Below are 24,063 nucleotides of genomic sequence, written 5' to 3' on the forward strand. Positions count from 1 at the left end.
TTCTTAACTAAGCAACTGTTTCTTAAATTATCAGACACTCACCGCACTGATGTTAAAGGAGAACTCCGGTCAATTTTAACATTGAGCTCATTTGTTTGTACATTTGGAGTGCTGTCAATACAGAGAACAACGACAAAAATCAGTGTTGCCTACACCGAGTTATTCTATTTTTAAAATTTGCACCCTGTTGACTTCAATGGGGCAAGTACTAAACCTGCTTTTAGCCTCTTAACATCCTTGATGTGTCATTACAAGTGCACAGAAAATGTGAGTGATTCCTTCTGAGTGAACACGAGTGAATCTGACTGCAGTAGATGTGAAAGATATGTATAAAAATGATGTTATTTAAGCCAGTGCAAATACCTGTTTACATCCTGTTTTTCGGTTGAAGTCCAAAGTAGGCGATTGCCGAGTTCACGCGCGTGATCATAGGTAACTAAACCTATGCGCGTGAACTCGGCAATCTTGCACTTGTAATGACACATCAAGGATGTTAAGAGCCTAAAAGCAGGTTTAGTACTTGCCCCATTGAAGTCAACAGGGTGCAAATTTTAAAAATAGAATAACTCGGTGTAGGCAACACCGATTTTTGTCGTTGTTCTCTGTATTGACAGCACTCCAAATGTACAAAAAAATGAGCTCAATGTTAAAATTGACCGGAGTTCTCCTTTAACATCACCATATATTGTGTTTTCTAACATGATTGTAGTAACTATTGTCCCACCATTCTTCTGGGCAATTGTTAAGTTAAGCTGATTAGGGTTCTGAATTAATGGCTGTCCGAATGATGTAGAAATATTATCAGAGGTGGAAAGAGTACTGAAAATTTGTACTCAAGTACAAGTACCGTTACATTGCTGAAATAATACTCAATTACAAGTAAAAGTACTGGTGTCAAAAAAGTAATTAAGTAAAAGTACAAATTACTCTTCTCAAAAACTACTCAGAGTACTAGTTACTAATTACTTTTTAGCTGGCGATAGTTAATGCATTACCAATAAAAATATTCAACAAAATCATAGATTTATGTAGAAAATAGCTACTTTTAACACGTTTTTACCTTATTGTCAAAGGACATTAATTAGTGGATACTGGAATTTCTAACTTCAATATGACACCTTGAAATATGTCAATATTCAGTAGGCCTAGCCTATAATTTTTAATACCATCGGGAAAACTACTACATACTAAATATTTTAATATCTACATTTTTGTCCATCCATTTTGTCAAGGCAATCATTATTTTCAAGCATTGAAAAGCACAACACTCATTGTAACAGTAATCTATTTGAATGGAAAAGTTTAATTCAAGTCTTCTGAAGAGACACGTCCACTTTATAAGGTGAGATTTTAATTTAGGCTTTTGTTTACATATTTAAACATTGATCAATAACCATTACAATAATCTAATATTTACTCACTCAGTGTATTTGTCTAGCTCACACACAGCACAAGGAAGCTTGATTTCAATTCAAACTGAATTTAATTTGCAAAAAGACTAGATTTTTCATAACTTTTGACAGCGTTTAATTCAAGAGCATGGAGAGATTGGAGCTGGACGTCATTTGAGTCTGCAGTGAGAACCACTTGGAGAGATTCGCGATTGCACATGATATGACCAAGCGGCAACCTCCCCGTCTCTCTCTTGAAACCAACACGGAAGTGAGTTAAACTGCAATTCGTTGACTGGCCGCTTGAGGCTGTTGTCAGAAGTGAGTCAAATCTGTATCTCCTCCATGTTAAAATGCCAAATTTTACAGCAGAAAAAAACGTGTTTAAAGCCTGGTGTCTGTATGTGGATTTGGTCTATACAGCTCATTTTGCCCTTCATAACAACTGTGAGGGGGGTGAATTATTTTATAACTCGTCCGTTTAGTTGATTAATATTTAAATTTAAGGGTGTGGCCAAGCTACTTGAGTGACAGATGGATTGCCGCTGTCAGTGCTAGCTGTTTGTCTGCTGTTACTAGCCGTCACTTCACCTCAGCAATGTTAGCTGCTGAACTTGCCATCTCTGCAGTGTTTGTGCTTTTTTTCGGGATTATTATTTTATAGTATTAGTAATTTAATACTTGGGTAACGTTACAAAGCCCACGTCTTTGGATTCCGTCGTTATCGTTCGAGAGAAAAACCAGAGCTGTATTTAAGTTGTTTTCCTTTGTGAACATGCACTAATGGATGTCTGGCAATTTCGTTGCTTTTTGGGGTTTTCAAATTTAAAACGTCAATAAATGCTCGTTCGTTCTGCTCTCACGGAACAGATTGATTATAATATGCTTATGTAAGTTACCGTCAGATGAAATCATGCAGGCGTCGGCGCTTTCTCCGTCCGTGCAATAAATGCACATGAATGAGCGCGGATTTTCTAGGGCATTTACTTGCACTTCAAAGGCAATATATCTATGGTTTAACGGTTAAACCATAACCCATTTGAGAGACGGCCAACATCAGAATTTAAAATGGACTGAATAAGCTCTCTATGAACTTGAGCGATGCCGCGCTGACGGACCATGAAAGAGTGACTGACATGTATGCACATAAATCACCTTCATACACAAACACTCTCGAAGTAATACACAGTCTCACTTGTAGCCATGTCTTTTAACTATTATAATATTTCGAAGGGCAAAAATAGGAACGTTTAATTGGCTTTACATCATCAGCTAACTCGATCACGTCGAGCTAGGTGATTTCCATAGACTGTGGTGATTTCAGATAGCCATAGCCAAGCTCCTCAGCTCCACTCACGCCCCGCCTGTTTGCCTATTTTCTGTTATCCGGGAGTGACGCAAAGCCAAGATGGCGACGGCCGGCTCCGCCTACTTTAGGCTTCAAAAATGCTCTTCAGAAACCTACGGGTGACGTCACGGACACTACGTCCATATTTTTTTACAGTCTATGGATATGACACACAGTCCGAGAGCGCACACTCAATATCCGAGTCCAGTTCATTCGTATATTTGAGAGCTCGCGTCCAGTTTTCTGCGATTACATGAATGTGCCCTCGCGTTATAATATTGTTCGTGACATTTGCCATTAAAATATGCCATAGAAACTTGCAGGTATTAATAAAATTATGCGTAATAGGCCTACCTGCAATCCCGCGCTGAGAGGAGGCGGGTGTGTCAAACTCGCTGTCGTTGAGATGAGAGAATGAGAACGCGCAGCTGGTAAAATATAGATATTTTGACAATACTACTATGTAGTTTGTTGCTCCAAACTTTCAGTCCAGCCATTAATCACTCTGAGCTCCTCGCCTCCTTCATGATCAGCTCTTCCAAACCTGCTGCGACTGCGGCGGCTTTCATTCAGTCCAAATATCAGGGGTTTTATTGGTCCGTTTACGATCGAATATTTTTATTGGCTACCGAAATGCCATTCAAAGATTTGAATATCAATTCAAATTGTACTCAGTAACGAAATGTGATTTTACAAGTAGCGAAGTAGATTACTTAGCTTAATATGTACTTGAGTACAAGTAAAATTACAGATTTAAAAATATACTCAAAAAAGTACAAGTACCCAAAAAAACTACTTAATTACAGTAACGTGAGTAGTTGTAATTCGTTACTTCCACCTCTGAATATTATGCTGTCGTCGTTGTGGAAGGTTGTTAGGCTGTTGATTTGTCATGTTTCCAGAATGTGTTTGAACGCTCAGCGTTTGAACGTCACCATCTGTTATAAAAATTAACAATTAAATACACAACCAAAAACCATGTAAACATTATAGTAAAGCTTATTGAAGATTGAGAAACATATTGACTACTAACAAAGTAAATTATACAACTTTTCCTATGTTTGATATTCTTTTTTCTGATTTTTTTTCACTATGGACTTGATCCTTTTTAATGCTGTTTTCTCTCCATATTTATTCTGTAGTTCCTCTACTGTGTCTTCCAACCTCCCTGTTGTTCTTCTCCAGCTGTGTTAACCAAAGACAAACAGTTAGAAGAATAAAATGTATGTACAATAGCAAAAATAAAGTTGGTCATTAGTTGTTAGGGTTAGATACACCTGTAGACACATTCATACACCCGTTCGCCTGTTTTCATTTAGCATACACCAGAGTTCAAACATTCACTTTTTCAAAGGCCGAATGATTACGCGGTCAAAATTTCTCTTTTTAACATAAGAGTTAAAAAATGTACATGAGTCACGACGCATTGCATTATGCACCTGACCTGCCGGCTGATGAAATATTTATTACATCAAGAAAACATGAATACAACACACTGCACTTGGATGAATACATTTATTAGATTTATTTAATAATATTACCAGTTCCATATTATCTTTTATTAAAAAATAAGGCAATAAATGATTTTATTTTTTAAATTTGACTGCATTCTTGCCCATTTCTAAATGTTTACTTTTTGATTTATGAATTATAACAGACTGATGGGAAAAACATTATTTTGCTGTTACTTTATTAAAATTTGTTTTATTATTCAACTATTTCTTTCTTTTTGTTAGTTTTTATTAGTTGTAATTTTATATAAACATTTAACTTTTAAAATAAAGGTTTTACAACAACATCACCATCTTCTGTTATATTTGGGCCTCCATGCTCATCTATTTACAGTATATGATATTGGTGAAGGGGGCCTACATAAATATTTTTTAGGGGACCCCCGTATTCTCTAGCTACGGCCCTGTTCACAGGAGCCGCTGAGAGCGAGTTCCAACTGATAACGGTCATAAAGTGCAAGATAAGGTGCAAGTAGCTAAACTAATCATTTCATATTTGGCAGCTGTTTTTAGAAATGTTAAACAACGACAAAAATAATCAGTCAGACTAATCAACTTTTTTCTAATTTCACCATTTTGAACTTAAAATAGGCCTATATAATACATGTGATTTAATGTGAGAGGAGAAGAAACGCATAACAGCCATTTTCATCATATTAGGCATAAGATTAATAATGAATGTGTACATATTGTGAATTAATTTAATAAACATATTTACCTAACATCCATAGCCTTCAGTAGATTAAGGCTAGACAAAGTTCCTTTTTAACTCTGCCCCCTGCTCTAGTTAGAACTCTGTAGCGCTTAAAAGTGTGGGGCTCAAAAATAAGTGTCATTTGGAACTCTTTTATCAAAAAATATGTTGATCATGATTAAAAACTTCAGTGCCCTTCGAAGGAACCATTTTAGATAGTTTGGCATGCATGGGATTGTGTGTCCATAGGCTGGTGAGAGAGAAATACATTCTACAATGATATAAAAAATATAAAATATGCCTTCATTAAATGCCTATTTTTTATTCTATTCTTTAATCCACACATAAAATAGTTCACTGCCTCACTCCTACACACTGACACACACACACACACACACACATCGCATCGTAAGCGCATAATATCACCTGCTCAAGTACTTCTTGATGAGTTTCTTCTGTATTAAACAGCGAATCTTCTCAGTCAGATCGTCGCAAGATCTCAGGAATCCTCTCACACTGCTCGTGTTCACGTGCTCCATCGCTGCACTTTTGTGCGGCTGTGTGTGACTCTAACGATTCAAACTTCCATAAAGCGCACCAAAACAGCAGCGCGGAGATGTGACGCCACGTGTCGAGCCGGCGCTCGTAAAAAGCACATCTTTGTATTTCTTCTGAAACAACCTGTTTTGAAATTGTTTAACAATTTTAACATCACTAGCGCAACACTTATCGTATTGCCGGGTGTGATTGTAATGTTTTGTATGGCGTTTTCTTTATACTCTCCCCCGGATATCTGTTTCCTACAGTTAGCTGTAATGTTAGTGAGCTCTAGGTCTTCTCTTTGTTCATATACGACAGTATTCGCATGAATTAGCTTGATTTGATAAAAATGATGGTTTAAACCATCATCTTCACGTGAGACATTTACATTATATTGTTATTATACCGTCCTAGTTTTTAAATAGCGCTAAAATGTATATTTTATATTTTAACCCTTTATGCGGATATAGAATGCCGCACGAGGTTCTCTGACATATCTTATCGTGTAAAACATCTATGTAGATCTATCTATGTTTTTAAAAATGCCTCGAAACAAGGACGCCTCTTTCTATAAGCGACCCTCAAAATCTGTGCATACAACAAAACACATGTATGTGTATGATGATTTATCAGAAAATTACTTTTGTTTGAAGAAAAACTTAAATCAGCTGGTGCTTGATAACTATCGAAGTTATTAAACACCCATGAATTCGGTAATGATCCGTTTAATGTGATATGGATATCACGTTTTAATCTTAACTCAATACATTTGAATGCGCTAAAGGACTATGAACTTTAATATTTGGTAAAATTAACTAAAGCCTGCGCAAAATGTTTGTTGCGAACAATTCACCTATGTTGGGGCCAGGGGCGGACCCCAGTCGTTGTCATGATAAATATTTCAGGACATCGCATGCTCTAGCTCTACTCTAGCTCTGCTAGCCACAGACTGCTGTGCTACTGCTGTGCCATCCGCATCGGATTCAAGGAACAGTCGGGACTATTCTGCACGAAATAAAAGACAAACCATTCATCGCCCCTAAGCTAGAAGAAATCAGGGGGAGACTTCTGGACAAACGCTGCACGGAAATCGTCAACGACGTCGTTGATCTCTGGGAAGGTCTTTCAATCGTGAATGGCGAGTGACCAAAACCCCAGCAGCATGGCTGCTGCCAGTACAAACATTTTGCGCAGGCTTTAGTTAATTTTACCAAATATTAAAGTTCATAGTCCTTTAGCGCATTCAAATGTATTGAGTTAAGATTAAAACGTGATATCCATATCGCATTAAACGGATCATTACCGAATTCATGGGTGTTTAATAACTTCGATAGTTATCAAGCACCAGCTGATTTAAGTTTTTCTTCAAACAAAAGTAATTTTCTGATAAATCATCGTACACATACATGTGTTTTGTTGTATGCACAGATTTTGAGGGTCGCTTATAGAAAGAGGCGTCCTTGTTTCGAGGCATTTTTAAAAACATAGATAGATCTACATAGATGTTTTACACGATAAGATATGTCAGAGAACCTCGTGCGGCATTCTATATCCGCATAAAGGGTTAAAATATAAAATATACATTTTAGCGCTATTTAAAAACTAGGACGGTATAATAACAATATAATGTAAATGTCTCACGTGAAGATGATGGTTTAAACCATCATTTTTATCAAATCAAGCTAATTCATGCGAATACTGTCGTATATGAACAAAGAGAAGACCTAGAGCTCACTAACATTACAGCTAACTGTAGGAAACAGATATCCGGGGGAGAGTATAAAGAAAACGCCATACAAAACATTACAATCACACCCGGCAATACGATAAGTGTTGCGCTAGTGATGTTAAAATTGTTAAACAATTTCAAAACAGGTTGTTTCAGAAGAAATACAAAGATGTGCTTTTTACGAGCGCCCGCTCGACACGTGGCGTCACATCTCCGCGCTGCTGTTTTGGTGCGCTTTATGGAAGTTTGAATCGTTAGAGTCACACACAGCCGCACAAAAGTGCAGCGATGGAGCACGTGAACACGAGCAGTGTGAGAGGATTCCTGAGATCTTGCGACGATCTGACTGAGAAGATTCGCTGTTTAATACAGAAGAAACTCATCAAGAAGTACTTGAGCAGGTGATATTATGCGCTTACGATGCGATGTGTGTGTGTGTGTGTGTGTCAGTGTGTAGGAGTGAGGCAGTGAACTATTTTATGTGTGGATTAAAGAATAGAATAAAAAATAGGCATTTAATGAAGGCATATTTTATATTTTTTATATCATTGTAGAATGTATTTCTCTCTCACCAGCCTATGGACACACAATCCCATGCATGCCAAACTATCTAAAATGGTTCCTTCGAAGGGCACTGAAGTTTTTAATCATGATCAACATATTTTTTGATAAAAGAGTTCCAAATGACACTTATTTTTGAGCCCCACACTTTTAAGCGCTACAGAGTTCTAACTAGAGCAGGGGGCAGAGTTAAAAAGGAACTTTGTCTAGCCTTAATTTACTGAAGGCTATGGATGTTAGGTAAATATGTTTATTAAATTAATTCACAATATGTACACATTCATTATTAATCTTATGCCTAATATGATGAAAATGGCTGTTATGCGTTTCTTCTCCTCTCACATTAAATCACATGTATTATATAGGCCTATTTTAAGTTCAAAATGGTGAAATTAGAAAAAAGTTGATTAGTCTGACTGATTATTTTTGTCGTTGTTTAACATTTCTAAAAACAGCTGCCAAATATGAAATGATTAGTTTAGCTACTTGCACCTTATCTTGCACTTTATGACCGTTATCAGTTGGAACTCGCTCTCAGCGGCTCCTGTGAACAGGGCCGTAGCTAGAGAATACGGGGGTCCCCTAAAAAATATTTATGTAGGCCCCCTTCACCAATATCATATACTGTAAATAGATGAGCATGGAGGCCCAAATATAACAGAAGATGGTGATGTTGTTGTAAAACCTTTATTTTAAAAGTTAAATGTTTATATAAAATTACAACTAATAAAAACTAACAAAAAGAAAGAAATAGTTGAATAATAAAACAAATTTTAATAAAGTAACAGCAAAATAATGTTTTTCCCATCAGTCTGTTATAATTCATAAATCAAAAAGTAAACATTTAGAAATGGGCAAGAATGCAGTCAAATTTAAAAAATAAAATCATTTATTGCCTTATTTTTTAATAAAGATAATATGGAACTGGTAATATTATTAAATAAATCTAATAAATGTATTCATCCAAGTGCAGTGTGTTGTATTCATGTTTTCTTGATGTAATAAATATTTCATCAGCCGGCAGGTCAGGTGCATAATGCAATGCGTCGTGACTCATGTACATTTTTTAACTCTTATGTTAAAAAGAGAAATTTTGACCGCGTAATCATTCGGCCTTTGAAAAAGTGAATGTTTGAACTCTGGTGTATGCTAAATGAAAACAGGCGAACGGGTGTATGAATGTGTCTACAGGTGTATCTAACCCTAACAACTAATGACCAACTTTATTTTTGCTATTGTACATACATTTTATTCTTCTAACTGTTTGTCTTTGGTTAACACAGCTGGAGAAGAACAACAGGGAGGTTGGAAGACACAGTAGAGGAACTACAGAATAAATATGGAGAGAAAACAGCATTAAAAAGGATCAAGTCCATAGTGAAAAAAAATCAGAAAAAAGAATATCAAACATAGGAAAAGTTGTATAATTTACTTTGTTAGTAGTCAATATGTTTCTCAATCTTCAATAAGCTTTACTATAATGTTTACATGGTTTTTGGTTGTGTATTTAATTGTTAATTTTTATAACAGATGGTGACGTTCAAACGCTGAGCGTTCAAACACATTCTGGAAACATGACAAATCAACAGCCTAACAACCTTCCACAACGACGACAGCATAATATTTCTACATCATTCGGACAGCCATTAATTCAGAACCCTAATCAGCTTAACTTAACAATTGCCCAGAAGAATGGTGGGACAATAGTTACTACAATCATGTTAGAAAACACAATATATGGTGATGTTAAAGGAGAACTCCGGTCAATTTTAACATTGAGCTCATTTTTTTGTACATTTGGAGTGCTGTCAATACAGAGAACAACGACAAAAATCGGTGTTGCCTACACCGAGTTATTCTATTTTTAAAATTTGCACCCTGTTGACTTCAATGGGGCAAGTACTAAACCTGCTTTTAGGCTCTTAACATCCTTGATGTGTCATTACAAGTGCACAGAAAATGTGAGTGATTCCTTCTGAGTGAGCACGAGTGAATCTGACTGCAGTAGATGTGAAAGATATGTATAAAAATGATGTTATTTAAGCCAGCGCAAATACCTGTTTACATCCTGTTTTTCGGTTGAAGTCCAAAGTAGTCGATTGCCGAGTTCACGCGCATAGGTTTAGTTACCTATGATCAGGCGCGTGAACTCGGCAATCGACTACGTTTCACCCTGTGTGTTTCCACACTGATTAAGGATAGTTCGGGAGATGCAAGTAAAAATGATCTTATACGATCTTATACTTATACTTTGAATTAAGACGAGTAAAATTAAATATTCGCTCAAGACCAACTTTACTTATGCCGTGTCAGTGATTTTCCAAATGATACAACTTAGTCTAAATAAGAGCAATGTGGAGTCCTCGGATTTCTTAAAAACAACACAACAACAAAACTTTGACAACATGTTGTATGGACAAAAGATCTAAGATGCCCAAGCACAGTTTTTCAACAATCTAAAGTTTTTGAACAGACGCTGTTTAGTAAAAATAATACATAAGTCTTCTTAGAAGATAAATAGAAGATATGAATGTATTCAAACTTTAAAGATTTGATTTAAACAGTCTTTTAATTTTAAAAGATCATATTTAAACTTTTACGATTATGTTTTGAAATAAATTCAGAAAGATGACGGCACGCTAATTTACCGGAACCTGTCACAGACACACGTACGCGCGCGCACACACACACACACACAAATAGGGCAAACTTTCTGTCAGAACCACATGATCAAAGACTAGCAAGGACAATAGGGCAAACCATAACAACATATGCCGGAAAGACACCGGAAGACCAACCTGTCAAAAACTCATGATCGACGGATGGGCAGGGTCAGTAGGTCAAAACTAACTGTCAAAACCACATGATCGACGGATAGGGAGGGTCAATAGGTCAATCCATAACAATACAGGCCGGAAGGTCAACCGGAAGGGCAATGACAACCGGAAGCCATCAGTCATTTTGACACATGCCATAGCATATATACTACTATAAGTAAATGATGACGTGTGCTGACCTGTACGAGCAGACTTCGTGTGACCGTGTCAATGCGTCCTCTCTCCGGGACGCTCACAATCTCATTGTCACACACAGTCTGGGACGCCTCTGCCTCTGCACTGACTGTAATATTCAAGACTCCTACAACACAAGACATACGTGAATATACAACTGAGAAACAGACGCGTTTCCATTACCCTTCAAATTGAGCAAATTGAAAATTACAAATTAAGTTTCCCATTGTAAACACGTCCGTTTCGGAAAAAAACATTTTTATGCACGCATGAGGTGGTTTTTCAGGCAATTCGAAAAAGGAATTTTTCGCAAACTAATGGAAACAGTTTTTTCACATTTACAGGTGACCTGAACTTATTCTTCACACGATCATTCACAGTTCCTCTGTAGCCACGTTTCCATTATGATTTGTGCAAAACTTTTGCGGTATTTTCTAAATACTAATATTTTCTTTTGTAAAATTGATGGCGTTTAAATTAACCGATGTTATGCGACTAAAACATAATTTTTTCATCTTGCGAGAAGCCAAAATCATGGTGACGGATGTTGGTAGGTTTACGTATATCGCAGCCACTGCACTAGCCATTATTTTTAATCAAAGGAGACGTAGACGTGTTATCCAAGCTTTAATGGCAAGGAAAGCCCCTTATACTTAGGAGCGAAATATTTAGCAATATATTCCTTTTTCGAACAGCCTGAAAAACCCACTCATGCGAGCATAAAAACATTTTATTTTCAATGGAAAATGGTCTTTCTCTTTTTAATGGGTGTATTTTCAATTCGCATTTTCAATTCGTGCAATTTGAAGGGTAATGGAAACGCGGTGAAATTCCATGTTTAACATTTACATTAACATCTTCCCTTGCCAATAATGCTTGGATAACACGTCTACGTCTCCTTCGATTAAAAACAATGGCTAGTGCGGTGGCTGCGATATATGTAAAACTACCAACATCCGTTGCAATGATTTTTGGAATGACTTATTCGTTAGAGGGAAAAATAACGTTTTAGTCGCATAACATCGGTAAACGGAAACGCCATCATTTTGCACTGTAGAAAAAACATTGCAAAAGTTTTGTGCAAATCTGCAATGAAAAGGCGGCTACTGATTCAGACTGGAAAACTCACCAAGAACAGAGGGAGTGAGGATCCATTTAAAGGTTTTTCTTCCATTAGCACATAGACAGGATGAATACTGATCATCAGAGGAGGCTTTGAGAGTGTAGTCTGAGGAAGGAGCTGGAGTCACTTTAACCTGTCAATCAAACACACATGATTAGTGGCATATTTTATATGATTTGGTCATCATACTGCGTCTGAAATCTCACCATGATGCACTTGGACAGAAAGTTGAAGACAGTGGCCTTCAGCTCAAAGATCTCCCCGCGGATGATGGAGTAAGGCAGAGAGAGCTCTAGGAAGAAGGGCTGGAAAACTGTCAGCTGAGCAGGAGGAGCCAGACCCAGACCTTCAGAGGACAGGCAGAAGGCCTCCGTCTCCCAAGAGGTGATGGTGTCAGGAACCGTGACAGGAACCTGAGCTGATCCAGAGTCCCTGTGGAGGAATTACAACAATAGGCATATTTGATTCTGACTCAGCCATTTTTCCTGTAATAAATGACAATATTCAGCACACAGATGATGAAAAAACTGGATTAAGAATCTGCAATGCAAGCAAGGTATTTTCTGTCCTGTGGGCAAGAAGGGTGGATATGATGTATTAAAGATAAATATGATGTTAAATGTACTGATTATGCTTTAAATACCCCACTTCAGCAAGTTCCCAGATCCACGTTTCTGGAAAGACAGTTCGAATCGTCACTGCTGGAGAACCAGGTGTTTCAAACTCTTCTCTAAAATTTGGGTGAGGCGCAGGCCCTCTACTGTAATAAACTGGAAAAAAAGTGATATTTTATAGTTTTAAGTGATATGTATGTGAAGAGTACGTCAAAATGATCTATTCCATATCCAGTCATAAGTAAATAGAAAATTTAAGGTAGATCATTATTTTAATACACATATTTTCACGTTTCAGTTTATTTAGTTTAATTTTAGTTTTAGAATTTAGGATCTATAAACAAAAGTTATATAGTTTTTTTTAGTTGAGTTTATCTTACCAATATTATCACTTGATTCAAAGTTCACTAACCCCACATCTCTATATTGTGGAATTGTGTGAAAATTTTACAAATTGAATATATTTGATTTTTTTAAATATATTTCATAACAAGCACAAACATATTAAAACATTACAGCTTGGACTGTACATGTACCTACCCATCTCGCACAGAGGGAGCTCCACAAACAAATTTGTTGCCATCTTCAATCCCACTTTCTGCCAAATGGCAATGATGAACCACAATAAAAGTCATGAAAATACAAATTACTTTTAAATGTCAGTATAATCATGAAGGTTTTTTATGCATTTACTTACACATGTGCAGTATATACTCTCCCAATCATTATCTACTGCACTGCCACACATATAATCCAACTGTTACCTTTAAGGATTCATAAGTGAATCTTTGGATTTGGTTTATCCAAAAACGCTTAAACGGACACTCGTCATCTTCAACAGTCCTAGGGTAATTTGACCATGATTGCACTGGCAGCAGGTTGAAGATCTGTGACGGGACCATGTTCACACACTATCAGTATGATTTCTAAATAATACATGTATTTCCAACGAAAATGTATTTCCAATTTGGTGAGAAAGAATGAAGATTAATGCTAGATTTCCTGAAATCAAAATGTCAGCTGATGGATCATAGCAGAAATAAGTAAACTCTGTTATCATTAGATTCCCACTGTAGTTTCCCACTATGAAGAGACACATTTACTCATCACTGAATCTTAAAGCATCTAGACCTTGTCAGTATCCAGACGTTCTCCTGACTTCAGGATCAGGACGCTCTGATCTACAGCACTGAGGCCACACAGTGAACCAGGCTGAGCTGAGAGCTGGAGAGTGTTTCTCTCACCGGGAACTGCTTTAGCAGGAGAAAACTGCAGAGATACCTGTGACATACAGGGAATAGGATTTATTTTAGAAATGAGTCAGTAATACAGTTTAAAGAGGCTCATTTCTAAAGCTGCAATGCATACCTTGTTTTTGAAACACTTTTCAATGTTGAAATCTTTGCTACTGGCCACAACCGTTTCACTGGGCAGAAAAACACAGTACGCCAGAATCTGCATTACAGGAGACAGATCTGCACTAATAGACAGTTTGAACGACATTGAGCCCCTTGCTCCATCAGAAATCTTCACTTCAATCTTCTCATATCCATGATGAACAATTACTCCTCTGGACAAGACCTGAAACAGACAGATGACACTCAGATAACAAACTGACTAGTGCAGCCAAATAATACTGTTAAACAAAACCATCTCTGTGATAATGTACATACTGCACATGTTCTCACCATATAGACGATGTCAGTTTTGAAGTTTTTAATTGTCTCTCCAACAAAATAATACTTGATGGTGACAGTAAACTCAGAGTCACACTTTAATGGTTGTTCAGTATTCTCTATAATCAGTTCACTTCGTGATGGGGTGCGTGGAGTGGCAGGTTGGATGATATGGACTGTTATTTTATCAGCAATGATGTAAGGCGTGTCGTCGTGTCCAAAACCACGGACCTCTTGATAGACACTTGCCTAGATTACAAAAAATCTGAAATAACTCCTGTAACTAAACTCTTCATGCAATACAAAAGAAAATTAAGTGAACACAAAATATCTTACTATTAGAACAATATGCCTTTTAGAATGACTGGATGTATTAAGAGAGAAGTTGGCCAGTCCATCGCTGTCTGTAGTGAGATTTAGGAGCAGTTTTGTGGACAAAGTTTCTCCATACTCCATAAAACTCCATATGGACTCCATAAGATAAACCTTTTTGTTTTGAATTGGTGCACCTTTGAAATTTGAGAGTTTTATCTGTTGAAAATAAGATTTTGAAGGAATCAGTTAAGGAATAATTCCGTACATCAATGGTGTTAAACTGAGACAAACGGATTTTAGACTTACTTTTCCTTCAATAACTGATCCGTGTTCATATGTTTTGGACAGGTCAGTAAATGTGACTTTACCAATTTCATAAGTGAGAGATACAGATTTAGATTTTGTCATGGTGATCTCTGTAAATAGTCAAAACACCTACATAAATACTTATTCAAATAAAAGTAAAATGTCAAAAATGAGAAATTCAAGAAATGTAGGTAAGAGAGATCTGACCAAATTGAACAGCTCACCTGTTCCTTCTTCTGTAACCATTGCCTCAACGTGAAGAAAATTCTGCATCACATGCTGTGGATACCTGTGGAACCTACGATCTTCTACCAGTGTGACGTTAAAAAAGACTGATGCATCTAAGGTATGGATGGCACAGCCTGTCTGTTTTATCTAATTATAATGAATGAACACAAACATAACTATTAACTGATGAGTGGTTTAATGAGATAAATGGAGGAAAGATAATGTACTGCGTTTCAACTGACATACCTCAATGGTTTCCTCTAAACACGCTTTGGGATAGAAAATGTAGCGCTTTATTTTAGGGCACACTTTCACCCGTGATTTACCAGGTACAGGCTGTCCATAAGTGTATCTGTGAAAAAGGTACAAGCAACTGATCTGCAGCCCAGGGTTGAGTTAAGAAACTAATGTATTAGGATGGGGGGTTAAAGTAAGAAACTGACCCAACACTGTAAAAAAAATCCCGTAGTTTTTACGGAAAAAAACTGGCAGCTGGGGTTACCAGAACAATTCCGTAAAATATACAACAAAACAGTAATTGCTTTTACCGAATAACATGTACATTTTACAGTTTAAACCAGCATATAACACACTGGAGTTCTGTTATATTTACTGGTTTAAACTGTAAAATGTACATGCTATTCTGAACAACATGTCAATTTTACAGTATAATCCAGTAAATATAACAGTACATTTCAGTAATATGATATAATGTTAATATACCGTCCTATTGAAGTATTAATATCTGTTTTGTACACTGATAACCAGCAGTGAAACAGCAGTGATGAGAGTCACATGATCAATCAAAGCTCAACACAAGCAGTTCTTCCACAAGAAAGTTAATACTAATATATATAGAAGCTGCACAGTGTCATTCACACAAACATTAAACACCATCATGGTAACACATGAAATTTTAAAAATGCAATAAACATTAATTTAACAACATTAAATGTAACATAAACCCCTAATGTACATAACTGATTAGAAAAAACGAAGAAAATTATGAAGAAACAAACATAGTTATTTCAACAAAAATACATCAAATGTGAAGTGTCACAGGGAATTGTGGGAATGTCAATTTACGGTTTTTCACTGTAAATTATACAATGAGTTGTTTTTCACTTTCAAAAACTGTAAATTTAACGGTATGTTACAGTAAAATTACATTAAATGTACCGTTAGATCTATCACAGTTATTTACCGTATATAGTACGGAAACTTTCTGTTAACCAATTAACAGTTTTTCACTGTAGCATTTTTACAGTCTTTTACCGTTAAAATTACGATCATTTTTTACAGTGAAGAGTTAAAAAAATAATAATACAATTAACAATTAAATGAAAGTGTGAATGGAAGAGCACGTTGCTTTTTTAATGCAGGAAATAAAAAGAAACCACTCACTTTCCGCAAACCTCAATTATCAGTTCCTCTTCTTCAACACTTAATTCATTTGGGCTTTTTACAGTAACTTCAAACTTAGGCAAAACTAGAAGTCATAGGCAGAAATCAGAGTTATTAGTACTCAATTTATATTTTAAAAATTAAAATACAAACATATTATTGAAACTCTTCCCATGCAAAACTACAAATTGTCTGTTCCCTTTCAAGAGAACTTGAGCTGTGTCATAAGTTACGACACTATGGGAACACCTCTGCATGATTGCGTCTTGAAGCACGTGTGAAATCAGTCCAATGGTGTGGCAGAACATCATAGGCGGGAGACATCATGACCTGGAAGGTATAAAGCACCCCTGAACCAAACAATGTCAGCTTCTGTTTCTTCAGCAAGCGGTCTGTGTTACTCCATCTGTCATATTTGGGGTTGTGTGCCTATATATCAATATATATTTCCTCTCTCAGGATCAGGAAGCACGCTCTGGGGTTTCTTCCGCCCTGATTTAGTACTTGTTTATTTAGATACTCATTTATTTAATAATTTCATTGATTTTATCACGGGGAATGACGTGTGCAAAATCTAAATCTCTGTCCATCATTTTTCGAAAAATTATTGATAAAGGAAATTTTCGCACAATATTGGAAATATTTACATTTTAAACCATGAAGGTGAGTCAGTGGATATCACACAAGCAATGTGCATACTTTGCTCTAGAGTTATGGTGGTGAAGAAGTCTCAAATCCCAGTCAATTAATTACTACGGAAAGTGAAAGAAAAAACATTTGACACTGAATTAACGGTCCATATTCTTTCAGAGACGAGGAGAGCTGAATCTACTTCAACGTGCTGATAATGGTATATAGGCCTAGGCTAACTGTCTTAATTTATTTTCTTAATATTTCTCTTGTGGCCCATACGTAATGAAAAAATTAGAGAGAAGTATTTTGTTTTAATCAAATTGTTTTTTAAATGAGGAGTAAGCTAATCTAACTATCTAACTTTATTTTCCTCGCAGCTCTTTGGGGTTATGCACTATAACATTTTTGCGGGGAAATCCTCTTCTGATCATCGTCTATCAGTGCATCAGCGCACTGCATCTATCAACTGAGCATCATCTATCGGCACAACCTGGCACGGTGGTTTTTGTGGGGCCCTCCAACAAGCGCCTGCGTGCTTGTCTGCTGCGCCACTGGTTGATGCCTAAGGTGGAGCAGATGCTTTTGAGCGATCTTTCCCCTGATTCAGCATCATCCCTCAAGGCCCCGACCTAGGCTTATGCAGCAGTCTGGAGGTTAAAGAAGGCTAAAAAGCAGGTGGTGGCATTCCAGCAGGTCTTCCCTTGTCGATCAAAGGTCTCAAAAGGCTTCTGGGCGGAAGCAGCCAAAGGCACGCTCAAGCTCTTCTGAAGGGGGGAACAAAAACAGAAAGTGTTGTTTCTCGTGCCCTGCCGCAGAAAGAATGGGGGCAGGGTAAGCACTCAAAGCCTCAACCTGGAAAAGATAAAATGGATCTGAGGAATGTCATCATTACAAGGAAGGCTTCAGCTAAGAGGCTCTAACGCCAGTGTCAGACCTCTGAGGGCTGGCCCTTTCGAGGAGAAGTGGTTCACACCTCATCATACGGTGCCCACTTCTCTCCAGTGCCCTCAGGGGGCCGTTCTGCCAACCCAACTAGTCAGTATCCCAGTGTACATCTGGGAACGTAGCGAAATGTAGTACAGAATTCAGATTTGTTCTCGTTCTCCTCACAGGGTTTCACAGGGTTCTGCCCACTATTGTGGGTCCAGAGAAGTCTCTGGTTATGGAACAAGATGAGGGACCTTTCTTAGGGAAGGGGGCCATAGAACGTGTTCCCCACCAGAATCCGGATTTTACAGCCGGTATTTCATTGTTCCAAAAAAGAATGTCCAATTTATTTGCACCATGTAAATCGTGCGGCCAAAAGCTAAAGTTCAAAATGTTCCCCGCCAAATTGTGACTATAATCAGTACAGAGGACTGGTTTGTCATGATAGAACTCAAAAATGCATACTTCCACATATCCATCCTTCAAAACCACAGGAAGTTCCTCAGGTTTGCTTTAGGGGGCAAAATGTTCCAGTACAGGGTTCTTCCTTTTGGCTAGCACTGTCAGCTTGCACTTTCAAGAAAGGCGTGGATGTTGCACTGGCTCCTCTGCGACTCCAGGGCATTCGCGTGTTGAATTACATCGACGATTGGTTGATACTAGCTCATTCAGAGCACATGGCGTTTTAACATCGAAATGTTGTCCTCGCTCATATGAAAGAGCAAGGGTTGAGGTAGAACGCAAAGAAGAGTGTTCTTTCTCCAGTACAGAGAACCACCTTTTTGGAGGATTCTGTGATGATGCAGGCACGTTTCTCTCCTGCACACATAATCCTCTCAGCATTAAAAGAGCTGAGGCCAGTCACGCACTGTCAAACAGTTTCAAAGATTGTTGGCAGCAGCAGCCAACATCATACATTTTGGCCTGTTGTAGATGAGACCCCTGCAGTGGTGGCTCAAGACCAGGGGATTTTCCCTGAGGGGCAATCCATTCCACATGATCAAGGTTACAAGAAGATGTCTTTGTTCCTTGACGATGTGGAGGAAACCCTGGTTCTTGTCCAAAGGCCCAGTGTTATGACTTACTTGTCGTCACGTGATACTTATGACAGATACTTCTCTCAAATGTTGGGGAGCGGTCCAGGAGGGCCACTCATCCCAGGGTCTGTTGAAGTGCATTTTCTGATCTACAGGGGACATGTTCTTGTCCATTTAGACAACACATCGGTGGTTGCTTAGGTTGAGACAAAGGCTGAGGCCCGAGGAATGGAGACTTTACCCCGAGGTGGTGAGTCTTCTATTGAGGAGGAAGAGAAGTGGAAGAGGACATATTAGTGTCATCCAGCCCCACTAGTGTTGAATACCATTATGCCTGTATGCATTTCCCCCGATCGCTCTGCTTTCGGGAATTATGGAGAGGTTGCCGGGAGGGTGCCCATCTACTGTTGGTGGCTCCTCTTTGGCCAACTCACATCTGGTTTTTGGACTTGATATCCCTCCTCTATGGCTCCCTTAAGGAGATTCCGATCAGGAGGGACCTTCTGTGTCAGGCTGGGGCTAAATATTTAACCCCCATCCAGAGGTATGAAAGTTGTGCGTTTGAGTCATAGAGTCATTGACCAACTCATAGAGGCTGGTTTCACAACGGAGGATTAGACCCAGTTAACTGCCCGGTTGGTACATTGCTAGAGTTTCCGCACAAGTGTTTCTCTACAGGATTATCCCCTTCTACACTTAAGGTTTATTTGGCCCTTTTTACCACACTCCTTTGAGTGGTGTATCCTTGAAAAGAGACCCATTATTATCTTGTTTCCTCCGTGGAACCTTGTGGATTAGGCCTGCAGGCCTTCTGTCCTCCGCCCAGACCAGGAGAAATTAAATGTGCTTTGCTTGGTTAGGGCGCTTGATGCTTACGTCCACAGAGCTGCCGTGTGGCGTAAATCTGATCAACTCTTTGAATGCTTTGGGTCGCAGAAAGGCGTACCCAGCATCTAAGCAGAGAATGAGTAAGTGAGTTGTCGAGGTTATCTCTCTTGCTTATGAATTGGCCGGTCAGCCTTCTCCCTTGGCTGTCCAGACACATTCTACTAGGAGTGTGGCGGCTTCTAAAGCCTTGCTCTCTGGGGCCTCTCTTCATGACGTATGGGCTGCAGCGGGCTGGTCCTCTCCGCACACATTCGTCAGGTTCTATGACCTTAACCTGGGCACCACCCCTTGCTTCCAGGTGCTTCAGTCTTAGTTGCGCTCCAGATATTATTCACACTAGACAAGCACTGGTCAGTATGGCATAGTAGGTATTAACATTCCCATAGTATTGTAACTTACAACGCAAAGCCAGTTCCCTTGAAAGGGAATGCCTCGGTTACGACTGTAACCTCGGTTCCCTGAAGAGGGAACGAGATGTTTCATTGCTCCGCCATAACTTATTTCACTTACTTACTTCATGACTTACTTCAGCCTATCAGAAGCTGACATTGTTTGGTTCAGGGGTGCTTGTGATGTCACCCCCCCATGATGTTCTGCCACACCATTGGACTGATTTTACATGTGCTTCAAGACACAATAATGCAAAGGCGTTCCCATAGTGTCGTAACTTACGATGCAGCGTCTTGTTCCCTCTTCGAGAAACCAAGGTTACAGTCATAACGAGTCTTTTTTATGACTTACCATATTGTTTCACTTCAAAATCATGTGAGATCATCCAGTCACCAATAAAAGCCTTCAGTTTGTACATGCCTTGACGGGCCTCTGGGTTTAATTCATAAGAACGCTGCAAAATCCACCTTGTTGAAGATACATTTGTCCATTGGCCAATCCAGTTACCTTTACTGTCCTGTTTAATAGCAAAGACACAGTGCAGATATTTCAGCTACACATATCCTGACTATCAATGTAGAACTATATAATTACCCTACTGAAAATACAATAATTGCAAATATAACCGAATTTCTAGTGTTAATCAGATTTAAAAGGTGTGTTTGTTATGACTGCACAGAAGGTTTTGTGTTCTTACCTCAAGAACCACTGTACTATACTGTGAAAGAGCAAATAGTAATTAAAGATCAAAAGCCAAAAATGTGTTAATTTATTAAACATGTTTTCAACAATGCAAGAGAAAATAAAGATGCAAGATAAACACATCATCAGACCTGCTGATCAAGGGGTGCAAAGTTTGTATCCATGGTAACAACTCTGAAGTTCACTGTAAAATAGAAATGTGTATTAGAAAACTTGTGTATCTTATGTAAGGTACAATTGCTTACAATCATATTTCTCTCCTGTAAATTACCAAACTGTGTGTGAACCGTATTAAGTGTCAAATACAGGACTGACAACTGTATTCTGCTGCTGGGTGAATGTGTATTTTGAGCCAAATTCAACTAGCTGTCACAGCTGCCTGTTTTAGCCATAATGGTGCAAAAATGTCTGACAATTTGCTCCAGCTGACCAGTTAGAATCGAGTAGGCCTATCCCAGACAGCTATGAGGTTTATTACATGTAACGATTTATATCAGGGGTGTCAAACTCCTGGAGGGCTTCAGAGTTTAGTCCAAACCCTGTTGATTTCAAAACCTGATCAGGTACATTTAATAATTAGGGTTAAAGCTAAACTCTGCAGGGCTGTGGGCTCTCCAAGAACACCCCTAATCTATTGTATCCATAGATTTCATATCAAATAAAGTCACACAGATACTGATATCAGTATCGATATCATATTTGTAATTACAGTATTTAGGCTGAACATGTTTGAAAGTGAGGGGATTGCTCAAATGCACACTAGATGACCATTCTCGTGTTTCAAAGCTGTTAGAATTCAAAGCTACTCATCCTTAATATCTGCTTTTCTTGTCTTTTCATTTGCTCCTCTTTTTGTTTGTAAATCCATTAAACTGTTAACTTCATACTTTTTTACCATCTGCTGGTTTTTGCAACATTTGTAATCTTTGACCTATGCTCATTGCCTGATCATAGTGTGCTTTACTTATATGTGCTACATCAGCTGTGATCAGGGTTTAGATGTCAGTGACACCAGCATTGTTTACTGAGCTTTAGCCTTTGAGACATTCACAGCTCACCTGTCTGTCCTGGAGTATAGATGGGTTTATCAGTCTGGATAAAAGTCAGAGGATGAACTTGAACATGCTTGAACATGACTTTTCTCTCTTCAGTTATCCTGAAAGTCTCTCCCTGAAGTTCAACCTTCATTTTCTGCACTGATTCTGCCTTGACCAGAGGAGCCTGATGAGAAATAATTTCCTGTATTCACAACCTGCCACAAAAACTAGATGCATTATGATGAAACATCATTGATAATATTCATTATGTGCATGTTTTGATGGCAGACCTTGAAGTTAAAGCAGCGATGAAACTCTTCCTCAGCTTTCTCCTGCAGCAGTAATGTGCTCTGGACACCATGAACCAGATGAATGTTCATGACAAGGCTTTCATTGGGCTTGAGAAGGGTCGCACACAGTTTGGCCTCAGATCCAGACTTGATCACTGCGGGAAACGTCACCATGAAATATCTGTCCAGAGAAAATGATCATACAATATTGCCTGAGTGGTTAGATGTAATAAGAAAAATAAAACATAAACTGGGAGGGAAAATAATACAGTTAATTTACTATGGATCAATTATATGAAAAGTGTGAATTTGTATGTTTATTCAGAGCAATATTGCTCTTAAAAATACACTGTCAGTAATTATAAATAATTGTGTGCCTTAAGTTGTCTTTCAAACAGTAAACCTCTACTGTGCAACACAGATCGGTTAGATAAATACAGGAGAAATCATCAAGACTTACAAAATGACTAGTGGTATATTAATAATTTATCCTCAGCAAAAACTGTTAAAAACTTACGGCCCTGATGTTTGTCCATTGACACAGATCAGGAGGAAAGAGAGCAGAAGGAGCCCTTTCCAACAGCAGCCAATATTCAGAGTCATGATGACGAGCGATCATCCACGGTATGAGATGAACTGGACCGTCTCTTTTAAAGGGACTCTCATGCTAAAGGAGGTCCTTCAAAACATGTGTATTGATCATCTGATTAATGATTCAACCATGTAGGCACTGCAGTTCAAAAACCACCTGTGCTAAATTAGATCTACTAAAGCCTTAAAAATACTTTTGCAACAAATATTAAAAATAGTAGTCTAGCATGTAGTAAAAGTCAAGTCACCTTTATTTATATAGCTCATTTTACAATACAGTTTGTTTCAAATCAGCTTTACAATGAGAACAGGAAAATAATGCAATGTTTGTTTCGGCTGTACAGCAGAAAATAGCGTCACAGTCCAGTTTAAGCAAGTTCAGTGATGGTTCATTTTTGTTTTTAAAAAAGTTATTAATTTAGGTAATTTATACGATGGCAAACCAATGGACGAGTTTGGGTTTGGCGGTTGCCTGGAGAACGGTACTTGCCTGACTGCATTGTGCCAAGTCTAAAGTTTGGTGGAGGGGGGATAATGGCGTGGGGTTGTTTTTCAGGGGTTGGGATTGGCCGCTTAGTTCCAGTGAAAGGAACTCTTAATGCTTCAGCACACTAAGACATTTTGGACAATTTCATGCTCCCAACTTTGTGGGAACAGTTTAGGAATGGCCCCTTCCGGTTCAAACATGACTGCGCACCAGTGCTCAAAGCAAGGTCCATAAAGACATGGATGAGCGAGTTTAGTGTGGAGGAACATGACTGGCCTGCACAGAGTCCTGACCTCATCCCGATAGAACGCCTTTGGGATGAATTAGAGGGGAGACTGCGAGCCAGGCCTTCTCGTCCAACATCAGTGCCTGACCTCACAAATGCGCTTCTAGAAGAATGGTCAAAAAATTCCCATAAACACACTCCTAAACCTTGTGGAAAGCCTTCCCAGAAGCTATGATAGCTGCAAAGGGTGGGCCAACTCCATCTTAAACCCTACGGATTAAGAATGGGATATCACTAAAGTTCATGTGCATGTAAAGGCAGACGTCCCAAAACTTTTGGCAATATAGCACTCTTCTGAACAAACTATACACAGAAAAAAACAGGCAACTGACCTGTGTCCTGGA

At 38.3% G+C, this 24,063-nt stretch overlaps 1 protein-coding gene across 1 annotated transcript in view; it reads right to left on the reverse strand.

Annotated features, from left to right (window-relative positions):
• Positions 1–23,012, reverse strand: part of LOC307154109 (alpha-2-macroglobulin-like) — a 45,443-nt gene extending 22,431 nt beyond the window's left edge. The window contains exons 1-20 of the mRNA XM_079898882.1: positions 22,873–23,012; positions 22,356–22,536; positions 22,087–22,249; positions 21,160–21,212; positions 21,024–21,044; positions 20,678–20,843; positions 16,452–16,536; positions 15,294–15,399; positions 15,044–15,194; positions 14,820–14,929; positions 14,535–14,729; positions 14,211–14,447; positions 13,891–14,103; positions 13,654–13,803; positions 13,287–13,409; positions 13,063–13,120; positions 12,552–12,678; positions 12,115–12,340; positions 11,915–12,041; positions 10,791–10,912 (exon numbers count right to left, since the gene is read on the reverse strand). Coding sequence (XP_079755008.1) covers positions 10,791–10,912; positions 11,915–12,041; positions 12,115–12,340; positions 12,552–12,678; positions 13,063–13,120; positions 13,287–13,409; positions 13,654–13,803; positions 13,891–14,103; positions 14,211–14,447; positions 14,535–14,729; positions 14,820–14,929; positions 15,044–15,194; positions 15,294–15,399; positions 16,452–16,536; positions 20,678–20,843; positions 21,024–21,044; positions 21,160–21,212; positions 22,087–22,249; positions 22,356–22,536; positions 22,873–22,958 — 2,700 coding nt within the window. The 5' untranslated portion in view covers positions 22,959–23,012. The remainder of the gene's footprint in view (positions 1–10,790; positions 10,913–11,914; positions 12,042–12,114; positions 12,341–12,551; positions 12,679–13,062; positions 13,121–13,286; positions 13,410–13,653; positions 13,804–13,890; positions 14,104–14,210; positions 14,448–14,534; positions 14,730–14,819; positions 14,930–15,043; positions 15,195–15,293; positions 15,400–16,451; positions 16,537–20,677; positions 20,844–21,023; positions 21,045–21,159; positions 21,213–22,086; positions 22,250–22,355; positions 22,537–22,872) is intronic.
• Between the last annotated feature and the right edge of the window lie 1,051 nt (positions 23,013–24,063).

This window comes from Squalius cephalus (assembly GCF_949319135.1).
Source record: "Squalius cephalus genome assembly, contig: scaffold_102, whole genome shotgun sequence".
Classification (NCBI taxonomy): domain Eukaryota; kingdom Metazoa; phylum Chordata; class Actinopteri; order Cypriniformes; family Leuciscidae; genus Squalius; species Squalius cephalus.